Genomic DNA, 18,323 nt, shown 5'->3' on the forward strand with positions numbered 1-18,323 from the left:
TGTGAATTGCTTGTAACGTTATACTGTTTTCATGTATCTGGTAGGAACACCCACTTATGTGACCGCTTGGAGGGCTGGGCTAATAATTAAAATTAATATGTTCTTTTAAAAGATGTTTTGTTAATTAGGGTTTGTGGGGGTGGGGGGGGAGGCTTACCATATGAAGGTGTCATTGTCACATCCCTGGGTAGACTGTGCCCAGTGTTCTCAATGTACAAGAGGAACTTTGCCCAGACCCAATGTACCTGGGGGGCTGAGTCTAAGCCCTTTGTACTGAAGGGAGGTGGTACAACAATTCCTCCTGCCTTATATCATCAGCATCAGAGGGCAGCTAGTGTATTAGCCCAGCACCACATTACCCTAGGTGGGGCAGAAAGACCTGATGTGGTAGAGGGCAGTTTATATTGACTAAATGCCACATTGTATCGGGTATGTTAGAGACCACAGCACAAACGTACTGCGCTGTCCCCATTATACCAGTGGTGGTGATTAGCATTATTCCCTGTCATACTCGGGGGTCAGGGAGAGCCTTGGTATGTAGGCAGGGACTAGTTATATTTATTACAAGCTGCCCATACAATGGATGGCTTTTATTTCTGTCCTCTCGCTTGAGCTTTGCTACATGACCATCACACTGCAGGTTTCAAATGAGACTCATTGAAGTGTTCGTCCTTAGTGACGCCACTGATTGCCACCAATCACAAGTCATCTTAATCTACACTGTAGGGCTTTAACTCACGGTGAATGGCAAGAAATCATCTATTTCTTTTTTACACTGCACTACTGCCTGATGCAGTATACAATGAGCAGTGATACACAATAGCCCTTAGTACTACTTGTAGAAGACACAGCTTTAGCTATGGGGGACTTGTGGGTTCTACTGTGCGAAAGTGGAGATACATTGTCTTAAAATTGGTCGTAATTTAACTCCATGTTCTTTAACAAAATAAAAAATACACCTTTATCACCAGTTTATAACCAGAAATTATTAGCATTTTTATAGCAATCATTTACCTCTATTTCAAGTGTATCTCCACTTTCTGCCTCCTCCAAATCTAGAGAATTCCCATGATACAGTACTGCACATACAAGGCATTTTCTTCTAGAAATACAGTGTGTTTCCATTTTTATGTATTATATATTTCAGCCTGAATGTAGCTATTAAAATATATCAATGTTCTGTGCAGTGTAAATGGAAGTGCAGCAATTAGTCTGCCATGTGCAGCTATGTGTAGGCATGAGAAAGTGAAACGCTTGTGACCGTGTTATTTACATGAGCTGCAAGGTTACAACTTTCCCTCATTCATCAGCACTACATTCCTACTCGTTATCCTATATCTCCTCCACTCAAGGTGAACCAGGCTCTGCAGCTGGTCAGATGACATGGAATGAAGATTGAATATGTTCCTAGACATTCTCTCCATCCTCATTTTCATTACTGTAGTTCTGAAACAAACAAAACAACTTTACCTTCTATCTAATGTATGGGATATGTTTGTGTCATCTTATGATCCCCTCAATGTGCGTGAGTTAGTGCTTTATAAATAGCAAGATAATTATAATATAATTTAAGTCTTGTGGGGCACAGGCATTGGTTATGTCATGAGGCTGAAATTTGATGTCCATTATTGAAAGTTGGACTCCACTTATAACCAATCTATTTAAATACAGCTTGGATGATTGTATAAAATGTAGAACTTGGGTATCTATTTAACAAACCGAAATAGTCCAAGAAAACAATCTGTTTTCTTTGGAGATTGGCTATCGCAGGTCTTCAGTCAATTTATGAATGGGTTAACCTACTTATCATTATTTTATTGTAGTTCTTACTGCTTTTCGCTGCAAGCTAACACATCTCACCTTCTCCTATCAAGTCCAGTGAAGCCAGAACGGCTTCATTTGAACCCCCGGCAGGTCAAATCCATTGCGCTTGCACAGACTGTTCACCAGAGCTAGGCTGCTGGTAAACCGTAAAAGCCGTTCTTTGCCGGAGGGAAGTATCGCTGTGATCTGCAGAGATACATAAAGAGCAGTACCATATAATAAATTGACCCCTTTATGTGTGACATATCTATAGCAGAATAATCAGCAAGCGTTTATTTCTTCATCTAGATCCTGTAGCTGATGTAGAAAGTGATGGTGAGCCCAGCACAAAGAGGAGTAAGAAGGTGACTGCGGGTCCGTCTCCTAAAACCAAAAAGAAGAAGGTAATATACATATATGGTATATACATAATGGCTTTCCACAGCAGGTCATATACTGATACTACAATAATGTACAGATAATTATTGCATCATGTCAGATAAAAAACAACATGATCTTATTTAAGTTTGTAAAAAGATTTATATGAATTGATTATAAAGGAGCTGCTAATCCTGTTTTTTCCTTTCCCTCAGTATGAAAACCCATAGCAGCCACTCAGACTCTTGTTCTCATTGTCTAACTTGAACAAGGTCAAGTGAAACTGAGGGGCCTCTTTATCATTAGAACCCCAGTTGTGGCGATAAGGCTGTGTCTTTCTTTTTTTTTTTATCGTTGCAAGAAACAAGAACAGTTATCGCCACAATTTAACAAACAAAGGTCTTGCAGAGGCATCTGGGCAATACTGGCCCGGAACGGTAAGGGTTAACACATAGGTCACTGAATAACATCGCCAGGACAGTCTTTACAGATGTGCGCATGCGTGATCCACAATGCGCAGTTTTGTGCTTATAGTTTCACTTAGATTACAAAGAGAAAATGTTTCAAAATAACTAAAAATGATTCCAAACAAATGTAAAAAAATATATATATTTTGAAACCTGTTTACATTAAAAATGCTATATTCAAAAAATAATTTTGAATCTTTAATCAGCATCCTGAGGTGGTGATATCAGAACAGATATAGGTAACACTGCAATGCTTGTTGAATATGCATCCACATGCAAAGGCCATCTTACCACCCGCAGCATTACCGCTGGTGATAGTGTTACGGCCGGCAGTAACCCTTTCATTTATAGGGTAACACAGGGAGAAAGGCTGTTATAAGGCTTTTCACCCTTTGATATATCTCCCCCTGACGCTGATTGGTTACAATGGGTGAGTGCACACTTACACATTACTAATAAATAACTCTTTGGGCTAGATTTACTAAACGGCGGGTTTAAAGAAGTGGAGATGTTGCCTATAGCAACCAATCAGATTCTAGCTTTCATTTTGTAGAATGCACTAAATAAATGATAGCTAGAATCTGATTGGTTGCTATAGGCAACATCTCCACTTTTTCAAACCCGCCATTTAGTAAATATACCCCTTTATGTCCTCTCCTCGTTACAAGTGAGCAGTCACAAAGTACAGGGCTATGACGGCTGATTGTGCACTAATTCGGACCTGAGGGAGTCCACTCACTACTTCCAGACACCTCACTCACAAGTAAGACTGCCAACTGAATACATATATAAAAAAAAACCAAGAAGAACTTTTCTGTCAGCTGATATGTAAGCTGAGGACGTGACTGCTGGAACACATCGCATATTGGAAACACACCTGCATTATAAAACATACATGTGGTTTTGTGCTTCTTCATAACAATGCTGGTATGGGCCCCGGGCGGCAGATTTACATTTCATGTGTACAAGACGAAGCTTTCCCTCATCCTCTCACAATGCTGACCAGAGATTTTCCTTAAAGGTTCATTTACATTCCTTAAACCACCAAGTAAGCTAAATGAAGCCACAGGATTTCCACTGGGATAAGTTGCTGGACACAAGTACATGGACAATGGAATCCAAGACTGATTATTTTTATTTAAAATAAAAACAAAGTCTGATAATAGCTCTAAGCCAGGGTTTGTATCCCAAACATGTTCCAGTAGCTCATTTTCCAGGAGGGTAATATCTTACATCAGTAATGTGCAGGGCTGAGACTGACCCAAATCATTGGAATGTAACTGCTGAGGTAATGGTGTTCGTCCTCCATCTGCATCCCTCTAGCCCCAAACCTATCATATTTTCCTACATGAAAACGACACAGGAAACTGTGGTAACAATCTAAGCTGCAAATATACATGGAAAAGTTATTTCAGATAATGAATCTGTGCCAAATCAGCACGCTTCCTATTGTTTATTAAGAAAATCCACTTACATATCATCAGATATGGCAGATTATGGAAAGAAAAGCCAGATTGATGTAACGTCCATTTCTACTCCAGCTCCTAGCATCTGAATCCATGTACTTGATCCAACACAAAGTATGCTGCTTTTCTGAAGGCGCTGTGATATCACCACAGTGAGTGGAAGACAAAGTTGTCTGTGAATATATAATGATACTTAAGGTATATGAGTTACAGGGCATTGTGCAGATCAACCAAAATAGATTGTGTAGGGTGTTCAGGTAAATGTGGATGCATACGCAGATATGGAGGCGTCTCTCTTGCCAGTACAGGTATACGTATTGAAGCTGAGGAATATCAGCAGCACCAACTAGCAGCTTCTGATTGACTAATTGACCCCAGCTGATAATACTTAGTCCATTAGCATCACCACTATAAGAAGTTGTGGCCGTCTGTTTGCATGACATAACTGACACTTCTATTTAGTCTGCCACAGAAGAGAAGATTGCCATAGGGGAAATCAATGAATATTTCCTGTCAGAAATCCCATTAATGAACACTACATTTGGCCTCTGCTAGCCTTTTTTCCAAAAAATGGCTGGTGAGAGAAGTGTGTACACAGCTCCATAGCTGTAAAGAGCATGTCAAACATCCCAAGTTCTGTCAATGTATGGATAATGCTACATATATATTATGAGTGTTACTAGACAGTCTTATGTAAGACAGGTTGTGGTATTTTAAGTTGTGAGCTGTAATTTAAGTAGCTTTTCTTGTTACCTTACCAGGATGGCAATGTCTCCTTCAGTATGGTACATACTAGAATATACAAGGGCTGTTATACTTTTCTGTACAGTTATAGGACCAGCTGATTGGCTTCTTGCCCTGTAGTTAGTCCAATCGCATAGAACGATGAATATAGAATGTCCAAGCATGAAACACTTTGGCATGGACATAAGTATCTCAGAGTATTGTGTGGTAATGTTTGGGGCAGGTAACAGGGTGAGAGGCTCGCAAGCAGCAGCTAAATAGAGGTGTAGGCCACCCCTAGTTACCTGAAATGGAGCGCTCAGTCAATCTATAGAGCGTCATTCGACTTCTATGGAAGTTCGTCCATAGAGGTCTATTGAAGCAGGATGCACACATTAGCAGGGGAGGTAATTCAGGTGACCAGCAGTGTCTGGTGGAGGGGGAAACCTTTATTTTCTGTTTGGTCAGAGCAGGATGGAGTAAGAGGGACAATACCTTAAATCAGAAAGAAAACAATAACCCTAAGAAAGCATAACCTTATAATTTAACAGAAAGATATTTTGGTGTAGCCTATGGTGTAGCTCACAAGGAAGATAAACACATTAAATGGCTCTGAAAGATTAATATCTTTTTCCTAAATGTTTCTTTCTGTAGGGTAAGGAATGCATCCTAAATAAACCAGAAGTACAGGAGGAGACCGCAAAGAAAACCAGAAGGAGAAAGAAGGTATACAGATTATGGGGAGATGTTTATTCTTACTCTGCGGAGTGGTAAAAAGTAATATTTATGGTGGAAGTATTTTTTTAGGTCACAAAAGAAGTGAAGGAATGCAACAGAGTCTATTATGTACCAGGAAAAATGCAGGGTTGCAGCACATTCTTTTTTGGCAAATACTGCGACTTGAGTGCTGGGGGCATGCACCGCGCATGTATCCCTTCCGCTTTGGTCTGAGCAGATGGTCTGCAGTCCATCAGGAACGTTACATACAGACACTTGAAAGGCGCTTACTACCACTTTTTGGCCATCTCTTTAATTAATTGTATCTTTTTCATTTTCTCCTGAAATCCTGGGTCTTAACTTGTGTAATGAGAGTAAAGGAGACATTGGGGTAAATGTATTAACGTTCGAGTTTTGCAAGTCGCCACTATTTGGCGCGTTTGCAGTGAAATTTTAAAGCGGCAATGGCTTTAAAAGCATTGCTGCTTTAAATTTCCACTGCAAACTCGCCGAATAGTGGCGACTTGCAAAACTCGAACGTTAATACATTTACTCCCAGGAGTGTCATTATATAGTGCAACATTTGTATATTTTTGAATTTTATTTGCATTGTTTAATGTATACATATAAATATACTTCCCTGCTTGCAATTCATGACCGAACGCTAATTACACTTACTACCTATGAATCGAAGGGCGGAATTGGGGAGGGAAGGGGTGGAGGAATGTAGGCAATGTATAGCAAGGGCGTGCCGAGGGAGCGCCAACATGGCCGATTCAAGGGCTGGGTTTCTCTTTTTTTCCAGCCTTTGTTTTGCACCAGCTACAGGGCAGGTGTAAGTGCCGACTGATAGTGATGACTGTCATGGCATCATCTTTGTATTAAAACTATATGTATGCATAGATTTCTAATGGAAATATCTTGGGAATAATGTATAAAAACATTCTTATTATAGGAGTTTGCCTACATCTTGCAGAGCTCAGCATTCACTAGAGCTGCCATGGTCTGTTTCCCCCCAGAGCTCTTCCATTAGTATTATTGAGCTGTAATAATAATGTCTCACAATACAGAAGTTTGGGGTGTGGCCTAGTGGCAACGCAACGGTGTCCAGGTCTGATGACTGTAAATCTGACAGAGATCCGCACAGAGGTGGCAGACACAGAATACATATCCTGCTGTCAGAGAATATGTTTGAAGTTACAGCTTCTACTACTATGTAGTTCTATGAATGACTTATCTAATTTCAGAAAACAATAACTGATGTTCTAGCAACATCTGCACCAAAAGCGGGGGAGCCCGAAGACCTGCAGAATCTGGTGGTGCAACATTACGGCAAGACACGCTCAGTGATTGAATTGGAGGACCTAAAACTGCCAGGTACGGCCAATCTCGTACACTACTTCCTTATGCTCATGTGCCATCTCAGGCAAGATTGAAGTGTAAGAGGCATATTTACTAAACTGCAGATTAAATTTGGAGATGTTGCCTATAGCAACCAATCAGATTCTAGCTATCATTTATTTAGTACATTCTACTTAATGAGAGCTACAATCTGATAGGTTGCATTCTTACTTCAGCCTATAAGATGGCTGCCTCCAACCAATCAGGGAAGTGATAGTCAATATTCTTATGTATATTGGTTCAGCCCATACAATAGCTGCCTCCACTTTGTATAGGTGACGAGTACACTTTAAGGCAAATTATGAGTAAGTCATTTCATCTGTAGGATTATATTTCATTCTTAATATCTAAAAACCACAGAAAAGTTAAACATAAAGCGTTGAGTTTTGGAAAGCGCGCAGAGTTCAGTGTGGTTGGGATATAAGTATAGGGTTCTCTAGCCGTGCTCTTGTTTGTTTGAACTTTATGTGAACCGAAGCGAGAAACATAAGACACACACACACTTCTGCTCATGCTTTCTTTATAAGTGGTGTAGGTTATTTCCAGGAATAATCTGTGTTATATGATATTTTACATACCGTCAAGATGCTGCTTCTATTTTAAACAAAATAAAAGTATAATTATTCTATATGTGTTTATGTTTTAGCAACGCTCCTTAGGGGATAGTTGATTTATTCACAAAAGGGTTTGTTTGGCCTAACAGTGACCTAGTTTGCTTGGCTGTGCCATCTTATTGAAATCGGCCCATGGGCACTTGTCGCTAGTCATCGAAGTAGACAGTACTAGCCTGGGAGAATTACGTGTCAGCCAGAGCGGGTCACTGTACTGCCGCACTGTCTGACAGCTCTGTCTGTGGTGGTAAAACAAGGGGCATGTCACGTGTACAGTAAACAATTGGTATTACATTTGCAGAAAATGACTTCTGTTTTTTATTACAGCTGATTGTATTATATTGGAAAGTAGTTTGGTGATACGGGGTAAAGTCTTCCTTAGTAGTAATAGGAATAAATATGTAATACTCTATAAGGGACAATGTGCATCTACAAATTCATTAAATGTGCAGATTTGTCCCTATTTAGCCATTGGAAGCGGTTGCAGGTATACAAAGTGACTACTTACCTGCTGAAGTATTTATTGATGCTTTCTAAAGCTTATATAATGCACTGCCTTCTGTAAAATATTTGGTTAATACTCCTCAATGAGTTCTGTGACTATAAAAGTACGATGCGGTAGGGGGAGGGGGGAGGGGCTATTATGCACAGAAATCCAAGGGTTCCTCTAATGTCCATAGTAAGTTATAGTAGGCGCTGCATTATTCCTTATAATACAACCCCGAAGTGATGACATCAGAACTCACTGATTATACAGACACTATTTATAGGCCTTTATACATATATTAACTTCACTTGTGTATTTTAGATGTATACTTTTAACACTGCGTTCCCCTTTGTATTTGTGTTCCTTAAAGGCAGCAAGGGTTAATGGCAACAATGCTGTAGCCTCCCTAACAAGGGAGGGCATGATGTCCTGGGTGATAGGTTAGCCATGGCTGACAGCAGCTCACATGCCCTCACGATATTACCCCAAAGCTCCAGTGTTACACCCACTGACCACCACTGAGCACAATGCTCTTTTAAGATTTACTTGCCAATCAATAAAGATGTTTACTTTAATGTAAGACGAGACTGGCACCACTAGTTGAGTTTCACTGCCCATCCATCCTATTTATTATAAAAAATAATATTTTCATTATACTTGTCAGTATAAGCTTTGTGTACTTCGATTTATTTCATTTTATCAGCTATAGATTATTAGCTAGTGTATATTTGAACATGATTTTCAGCTGTATTTAATGTTTTTAATTGATGATTATGAATTTGCTTTTTTTTCTAGATACTTGTTTTGTAAAACCAAATGACCTCAGCCATACTGTGTCTTCCTACTTGAAGGAAAGTAAGTATGTTAAATCAGTCCATCTCTAGTACAAAGTGCATCAACTTAAACTATGTATAAAATAATAACTTTTCCATTTCAGTCTGCCCCAAATGGTCAAAACTATCTAAAAATCACAAAGAAAAGAAATCTGTCCTTCTCTTAGTTGTCTGCAGCTCTGCTCACCGCACCCTAGAACTCATTAAGTAAGTGTATATTATATAAGGTAAAATACCCTTCTCACCCATGCTGTCAGCTCTGGAATACAGCAGTAATACTGTACATTGCATCTGCACAACTGCATCATAATAGAAAGCAAAATGATGGGCAGTCATAATAATAACGTAATATGAGAATTTAGGGGCCTTGGTTTTTGGGGTGCCCTTGTTTGGTGTTTATCATTATGCTTTGAATAAGATATGGGAATTGCCTTTTTTACTGGATAATGTTAGTATTTCCCTGTTTGATGTCAGTTCCCTATATTTTCATTTTATATATTTAGATTACTTTTATACAAGGTTTATTCACAACATATGTGGGATGTTATGATTTTTAATCCATTGTGTTTCCTTGAATACTACTTAATTATCTCTGCGTAATTACAACATACTTGCCTACTTTCAGTAGGAGATGTCCGGGAGAGGGGCGTGGCTAGAGGACGGGAAGAGGTGGGGTTCCTCGAATCGCGTCATTTTGGCCCCACCCCCACGAGTAGAAATGCCAGCTCTCCCGGGAGTCCGGGAGACCGACCCTGAATTTCGGGAGTCTCCCGGACTTTCCAGGAGAGTTGGCAAGTATGAATTATAATGATTTAATAAAGGTGAAATATTCTGTACATACTTGTGTGGTTATAATCTAGATGAGGTCTTATTTGATGACACATGGAATTCATACTACCTATATTGCAGTTCATTCCATATTTCATGTGGTTCAGTGCTCTGTATCATTGCAGTATACTCCAGAAGGGCAGGTTATACACTTGTCTTAAGATAAATGGTTTTACAATTTTGCTCCTATTTGCAGAAATGAAAAAGCAGTCAGTGTTGCATCTGTCTTGTAGATATTTGACACTGATGTATATTCTGTGTTAGACTCCAGTATCTCTGCTGATGTGACTCCCGTGGGCAGCTCTGTGCCAGTGTAACATAGTTGATGAGGTTGAAAAAAGACACCAGTCCATCAAGTTCAACCTATTTTGGATCTCCTGCGATCCTGCACTTATATTTGAAATTAATCCGGAGTAGGCAACCGCCCATCTGTTTCAATTTTGAAAATCCCCCCAGACTCAATATTGCAATCCAATTTTTACCCTATATCCACTACTATCCTTTATTTTAAATTAATGGTCGTATCCCTGGATACACCTTTCCGCTAAAAATTTGTCTAACCCTTTCTTAAACATATCTATTGAATCTGCCATCACAACCTTCCCTGGCAATGAATTCCATATCTTGACTGCCCTTACTGTAAAGAACCCCTTCCTTTGCAGGTTGTGAAATTTCCTCTCCTCTAACCTTAGGGGATGACCACGTGTCCTGTGTATGGTCCTTGGGGTAAAAAGTTCCCATGAAAGCTCTCTGTATTGACCCCTAATGTATTTGTACATAGTAATCATATCTCCCCTTAGACGCCTCTTTTCTAAAGTAAACTGGCTAACCTTTCCTCATAACTTAATGACTCCATACCCTTTATCAATTTTGTCGCCCTTCTCTGAACCCTTTCTAGTTCCAAATTATCTTTTTTATAGAGTGGTGCCCAGAACTGTACTGCATATTCAAGATGAGGTCTTACCAATGATTTATACAGTGGCAAAATTACACTGTCTTCCCTTGCATCTATGCCCCTTTTTATGCATGCCAATACTTTGTTTGCCCTTGCAGCTGCTGCTTGACATTGAGCACTATTGCTAAGTCTACTGTCTACGAGCACTCCCAAATCCTTTTCCATTATAGATTCTCCCAAATTAATTCCATTTAATTTATAGATTGCGTTCTTGTTTTTGATCCCTGAATGCATAACCTTACATTTATCTGTGTTAAACCTCATATTCCATTTAGCCGCCCAATCCTCCAGTTTATTTAAGTCCCTCTGTAGAGAAGCTACATCTTGCTCTGATTTTATTACCTTACAGAGTTTAGTGTCATCTGCAAAAATAGAAACTTTACTCTCTAAACCATCACCAAGGTCATTAATAAATATATTAAAAAGGAGTGGTCCCAGCACGGAACCTTGAGGAACTCCACTTAAGACCTTTGACCAATTAGAAAATGTTCCATTTATCACAACTCTCTGTTCCCTATTCTCTAACCAGTTTTCGATCCAAGTACAAATTTTGATTCCTAGACCCAGTTCCCTTATTTTGTAAACCAACCTCTTGTGTGGCACTGTATCAAAGGCCTTTGCAAAATCTAAGTAGACCACATCTACTGTCCTGCCCTGGTCTAAGTTCCCACTAACTTCCTCGTAGAAACTAATTAGATTAGTTTGACATGACCTATCCCTCACAAATCCATGTTGATTCCCACTAATAATTTTATTGCGTACCAAGTAATCCTGAATACTGTCCCTTAAAATACCTTCCAGTAGTTTCCCCACTATTGATGTCAGGCTTACAGGTCTATAATTCTCTGGTTGTGATCTCGTCCCCTTTTTAAACAACGGCACCACATCTGCTATTCGCCAATCCCTTGGTACTGAGCCTGATGAGATTGAATCTCTGAAAATTAAGAATAGCGGTCTAGCTATTTCCGAGTTTAATTCCATAAGGACCCTTGGGTGTATGCCATCTGGACCTGGAGCTTTATTTATCTTAATATTCTTCAGTCGCCTTTGGACTTCTTCCTCTGACAACCAAGTATTAATTAATGACATGGTTTCATTTCCATTTTTATGTATTACTACTGCCATTTGTTCCTCTCTGGTAAATACTGAAGAAAAGAACGTGTTTAATATCTCTGCTTTTTCCTTAGTATCATTTATCAATTCACCCATCTCACTTCTTAGTGGTCCTATATTATCTTTTTTAATCCTTTTGCCATTTATATACTTAAAAAACTTTTTGGGGTTTGTCTTACTTTCTTTTGCAACGTGCCTTTCATTTTCTAATTTAGCCAATCTAATTTCCTTTTTGCATGTTTTATTACATTCCTTGTACCTATGGAAGGACTCCTCTGACCCTTCAGACTTAAACAATTTAAATGCATGCTTCTTCCTTTGCATTTCTTCTCTTACCTTTTTATTTAGCCACATTGGTTTAGACTTAATTATTTTACATTTATTTCCCATAGGAATGAACTTATACGTGTATGTTTCCAACAACATTTTAAAGACAGCCCACATTTCTTCCGTATTTTTTCCTTCAAAGGCTTTGTCCCAGTCTATGCTCTTTATAGACTCCTTTAGCATATTAAAATTTGCCTTTTTAAAGTTTAAAGTCCTAGTTGATCCCTTATACTGTTGTTTCTGGAAACTAATTTCAAATGAGACCATATTATGATCACTGTTTCCCAAGTGCTCCTTTACTTGAATATTTGATATTACGTCTACATTGTTTGTTATTACTAGGTCCAGTATAGTCCGGTTCCTAGTTGGTTCCTCAACTAATTGGGACATGTAATGGTCTTTTAGCGTGCTCAGAAACCTATTTCCCCTAGCTGTACCGCAGGTCTCAGTACTCCAATCAATGTCCGGATAATTAAAATCCCCCATAATTAAAATTTGACCTAGTTGTGTAGCCTTTTCAATTTGCTGTAGAAGTTGGGCTTCCTCAATCGTACTAATATCTGGCGGTTTATAGCATATCCCTATCAGAAACTTCTCTGAACTTTTTCCTCCGCTGGATATTTCCACCCACAATGCCTCTATATTATCACCAATATTCTCATATATAACTTCCTGAATACTTGGTTTTAATTCTGGCTTAATATAAAGACATACTCCTCCTCCCCTTTTATTTACCCTATCCCTCCTGAAGAGAGAATAGCCTTCCAAGTTGACTGCCCAGTCATGTGTATCATCCCACCAGGTCTCAGTAATACCTATAATATCATACTGCTCATTCATTGCTACTAGTTCTAACTCCCCCATTTTACCTGTCAGGCTTCTTGCATTTGCAAGCATACACTTAAGTCTATTGGCTCCCTTAGGTATTTCTTTTTGCTTTAAAAAGGGCCGCTCCTTATCGGCTATGCTTCCCTTTCCCCCCTCTCCACCCCCTTTACTCTTGTTAAATTCCTCCTTACTACTCTCAATGTCTATCCCATAAATACTTGCTTGCCCCTCCCCCCCGGAGCCTAGTTTAAAATCTCCTCCAACCTTCTAACCATCCTCTCCCCTAGCACTGCAGCCCCCTCCTCATTCAGGTGCAATCCATCACGACAATAAAGATGGCAACTGACCGAGAAATCAGCCCAGTGCTCTAAGAATCCAAAACCCTCCTTCCTACACCAATCTTTTAGCCACGCATTAACCTCCCTAATCTCCCGCTGCCTCCCTGGACTAGCGCGTGGCACAGGTAGTATTTCCGAAAATACTACCTTGGATGTCCTTGCCTTAAGTTTGCGACCTATGTCCCTGAAATCATTCTTTAGGACACCCCTTCTTCCTCTAACTCGGTCATTGGTGCCAACATGCACCAAAACCGCTGGGTCATTCCCAGCCCCTCCCAACAATCTGTCCACCCGATCCGCAATATGCCGAGCCCGAGCACCCGGGAGACAACACACTGTTCGGCATGCACGGTCCCGGTAACAGATTGCCCTATCTACCTTCCTAATAATTGAATCCCCTACCACCACAATCTGCCTGGGTCCCTGAGTAACTTTGGTCCCCTCTGTGCTGGAGAGACCATTCCCCTGGTTGCTAGAGGAAGCAGTGTCATCCAACTCTACCAATTCTGAACTGCCTTCCACAGTATCTTCATCCAATCTGGCAAATCTGCTGGGATTGCCTAGCTCAGAACTGGCCTGCCTCTTCCTCCCTCTGCTACCCCTAGTAACTGTTACCCAGCTGCCTACCTGTGCATCCTCCTCTGTCTCTGCTCCACCCTGCTCAGCTAACGCATCAACGGTGAGCTGTAAACTCTGCTCCAGGTTGGCAATGTCTCTCAATGTTGCAATGGTCTGCTTTAGATCAGTTACCTGGGCTTCCAAAGAGACCAATTGCTCACATTTCTCACAGAGGTATAAACCTTGGAACACTTGCTCCAAGTGTGCATACATATGACAAGATATGCATTGAGTGAGATCATCAAGCCTGCTACTACTCATCTTATTATGGCTAACCTAACTTCTTATAGCCTACAGTGAACTTTAGTACTAGCCTTTCCTAGCCACTTACCAGTTTAAACCCCTTCCTGGATTCAACTCCTTAATGGAACCAACTCCACACTTTAAACAAAAACAGCACTTGAAATCAAAAAAGCAGTGAAATCACAAGCTCAATGAAATCGCTTGCTACCTCCTGTTAAATAGAGCTTGCACTAACCAGCTGTATCAACTATGCAATTAAACCACACCCACTAGATCTAACAGAGAGAAGGAAAAAAAAAAAAAAAAAAAAAAAACACTTAATAAACACACAGAAAAAACGAATCCCGTTCAATAAACACATCTCACAATACAAATAGCAATGAATATGTCTTAATAAATGTTGTAATTGTACTTTGCATGCCCCCTTGTCCATTTGCGGAGCCATGTGTATACATTTTATCATCTTGATATGTTTGCATTAATCATTGTCTTCTTCCCCACATTCTTACAGACTGTTAATTGCATTCAAAGGTGAAACCAAGATAATGAAATTATTTGCTAAGCACATTAAGGTATTTCCACTCTACAGTTGGCTTTGTTCTAAAATACACTGAGCAATAACTCTTATAGGTAGGAGGAAGGGTAGGGTGGTGGTGACTGTACAGCAATAACAGTGAGAGATTTGCCTGGGTCAGCTTGGTGTTTGGTCTGCCCCCCGTGTACCATGTAGGTGAGCTGATATTGTAGGAGTACTGGATCTGTTACATAGAGTTTTCCTCTATCCGTTTTAATAATTTGGTGTAATGAGCATACATGTATAATAAAATATATATCAAATATATTAGCGAATCACAGTCAAATCAATTTTCTAAATTAAAAAAATCACACTAAATTCTGTGTGCAACACTGTGTGAATTCTATGGATGTAAGTACACTAGCCCCAGCGGGATACATTGTATCACTAAAATATATACACTAGCCCCAGCGGGATACATTGTATCACTAAAATATATACACTAGCCCCAGTAGGATACATTGTATCACTAAAATATATACACTAGCCACAGCGGGATACATTGTATCACTAAAATATATACACTAGCCCCAGTGGGATACATTGTATCACTAAAATATATACACTAGCCCCAGCGGGATACATTGTATCACTAAAATATATACACTAGCCACAGCGGGATACATTGTATCACTAAAATATATACACTAGCTACAGCGGGATACATTGTATCACTAAAATATATACACTAGCTATAGCGGGATACATTGTATCACTAAAATATATACACTAACCACAGCGGGATACATTGTATCACTAAAATATATGCACTAGCCACAGCGGGATACATTGCATCACTGGAATCTGCAGACTATATAGAGCGGATGCAGTATACACAGCCTCTCAGCCCTTACTCTTAAGAGAGTTCCTATAGAACAACAAATTAGAATAAAGTCAATATAGCAGTCTGCCTTGGGTGGACTAAACATAAGGAGTTTAATTAGAAATCATAAGTTATTCAGATTGTGAGGGATTTGGACACATGGATGAGCTCTCATGCCTGTGTGACTGTATATATTTATCATGCTATATAATCATATTAATTGAGGGTTATTTGTAATAACAGATTTTTGTGGTAACCCAACACACCTCAGTCATATTTAGCTACAATAAGGAATCTCTTCCCGGAAACCTGGTACCCAGAAAGTTCCAATTTCAATAACCCAGCGAGTCTTTCACTCGTCCACATTATGTGCACTGCAAATAAGCAGAATACCATGGACGTCTATGAGATGACAGCAAAGACAGGAAACCAGTTTATTAGCTCTCTTTACTACAATGGGCCATTAGCGAGAGGAGAAAATAAGTTACTGCTTATGTACATGTGCCCTGTAAAGGATTTCAGAAAACCAGTATAGCAGTATTTTAAATTTAAATATCTGTTTTTACACTTTATCACAGATTAAAGAACAAATAGAAAGGCTGGAAAAAAATATAATTCATGTGGGAGTAGGAACGCCGGGGAGGATTAAAGCTCTTATTAAACAAGGTAAGAAACTCGCTATTATTACATTATAAGTATGGAATCTCTTTTCCGGAATCCTTTTATCCAGAAAGTTCCAAAATCCAGAAAGAAAGAATAATTAGTTGCTTTTGGTTAGTGACTTTCATACACTCAGGCATGTTGGAGGTTTTCTCCTACAGTCACTGTGAGGAGCGCTGCTCAACAAACATGAGACAAGATATGCTAAGGACAGTGTGAGGAAAGACAGGGGTCATTTAGTATATCTTAGACATAGTGCTCCTGTGAAGATACCAGGTTTTCTGGCCCAATTCTACCCACTTCACTCTGGTTGGCCACCCACGGGTGCCTTCCTAGGCCAGGGAAGCCTATCCATTAACTTCTAAGGTTTTTATTAGTCACTCAGGCAAATGCAGTTAGAAAGTACAATAGTACATTTATTGTAATAAAAACAACACTAGAAATATTGTACACAGGGCATAAATGCCAGGCAAGTTTACTACATCATCTGCCCCTTACCCAACTAGCTTAAGGAGTTAGTCACCTGGCTGTTCAGACATGACGACCCATGGATCTGCCGCTGTATTTCACTGGTAGAGCCCCCAGCCACCCTGCAGCTTCCAGCCATCAATTCCCACAATGAACATCACCTCTCCCCCTGGAGTGTCTCCATATAATTTGGGTCAAATTTCCACAGTAAAAAAACAAATTCTATCGCTGATAGACTAAGAATCTAGAACACAACAAGTGAATGCAACAATCGCAGCTGTGAATGAATGCTACTCTCAGCGCTGTGTTTATTCTATATTGTTTCAAATTTCCACAGTGTTTTACCCTCCCTGGGCAAACCCCCGGGTCTCTCCCTGTCAAACATTGGTGAGTCCTGGACTAGGGGGTTGGAGAGGGGAGTGGAGATGAGCTGTACTTCACAAAATCTCCCTTGCCAGACTGTAGACCAAACGTCTGGAGTAGTCTTGTGAGAACAATGGATACTAATTAGCCTTCCCCCTCACCAGTATCTTGCAATCTGATCCCTACCCATAACCCACACTTTAAAGACAATGAATAACAAGCTCACTGCCGCGCATCAACATTATACAATAAACAGATACATATTTACAATGAGCTACAATGTCCCCTTATCCAAATGTAATTAGACACTGCAGTTGTACTCTGCTGAGCTGGGGAACCAAAGCAAGGGCTATAAAAAGTACATGCTTTAATACACATTTTGTGAGAAACGAGGGACAGGCTGGTTAGGGTGTTATCAAACTTACAGCTATAATTAGGAAAACCTCCAAGCATTTCTTATAATATATCTTATACCTATACCTAAAATACAGATTTATTTATATAAAAGAACTATTAAAACTGATGTGATGAGGGGAATGGAAGCAGATAGGAATCCATAAACGTAGAGTTTGATAGTGAAAGGAGCAGGGTCCCCCAACAGCACAGAGTAGTAATGTGAGGTTCCTGTCATACTGGAAGATTTGGTGTAACGTGACCTCAGTATGTGTGAAGTACATGAATATAACTTGTTTGCTCTACTGAAATTAATTTTCTTTTAGGTTAGTGATTTTTTAAGAACTTGCTTTTCTTAAAATAAACTATTTTGACATTATGTTAATTCAATTAGGATTATTTTTGTTGTTCATTTGGAAGGTGCCATATTGTTCTACAGCCCTGATTAGTGGGAACACAGAATACATATAACAGGCATAAAAGGTAGACCATATAATGACAACATAAATATAAAGTGTAGTATGAGAACTTACAATTCATTGGGGAAGGGGATGAATTCAATGCAAAAATCAGAATTGACATTTCTGGGTAGCCAGCACAGAGGTGTAGATGGTGCTAGCCACAGCTGAAATGGTGCCCTTCTTATCCCCTAACCATATCTGCATACTGATTTGTATTAGTATAATATTAGCCATAAAATAAAAATACCTTTTTGTATAAATGCATAATAGATAATAATCTACCAATAAAGTTAATTCAGATTGTACCAGCAAAAATTAAGATTTTCTTTTAAATTTGTAGGTCTGTCCCCCAAAATCAACGTTGTGGAACAGTTCTTTTGAGATACCAGGTGTCAGGGATTGGCACTGAGGGAGATTTTCTGGGTAGACATGAAGGCTTGGCACT

The 18,323-nt window shown here is 39.5% G+C and overlaps 1 protein-coding gene across 2 annotated transcripts in view; it reads left to right on the forward strand.

Annotated features, from left to right (window-relative positions):
* CMSS1 (cms1 ribosomal small subunit homolog) overlaps positions 1-18,323 on the forward strand; it is a 236,656-nt gene that overhangs the window by 213,638 nt on the left and 4,695 nt on the right. For both annotated transcript variants that reach the window (XM_075197014.1, XM_075197013.1), the window contains exons 2-8: positions 2,113-2,207; positions 5,492-5,563; positions 6,802-6,931; positions 8,849-8,908; positions 8,991-9,093; positions 14,648-14,708; positions 16,112-16,199. In XM_075197014.1, coding sequence (XP_075053115.1) covers positions 2,113-2,207; positions 5,492-5,563; positions 6,802-6,931; positions 8,849-8,908; positions 8,991-9,093; positions 14,648-14,708; positions 16,112-16,199 — 609 coding nt within the window. The remainder of the gene's footprint in view (positions 1-2,112; positions 2,208-5,491; positions 5,564-6,801; positions 6,932-8,848; positions 8,909-8,990; positions 9,094-14,647; positions 14,709-16,111; positions 16,200-18,323) is intronic.

This window comes from Mixophyes fleayi, chromosome 2, assembly GCF_038048845.1.
Source record: "Mixophyes fleayi isolate aMixFle1 chromosome 2, aMixFle1.hap1, whole genome shotgun sequence".
NCBI classification, from domain to species: domain Eukaryota; kingdom Metazoa; phylum Chordata; class Amphibia; order Anura; family Limnodynastidae; genus Mixophyes; species Mixophyes fleayi.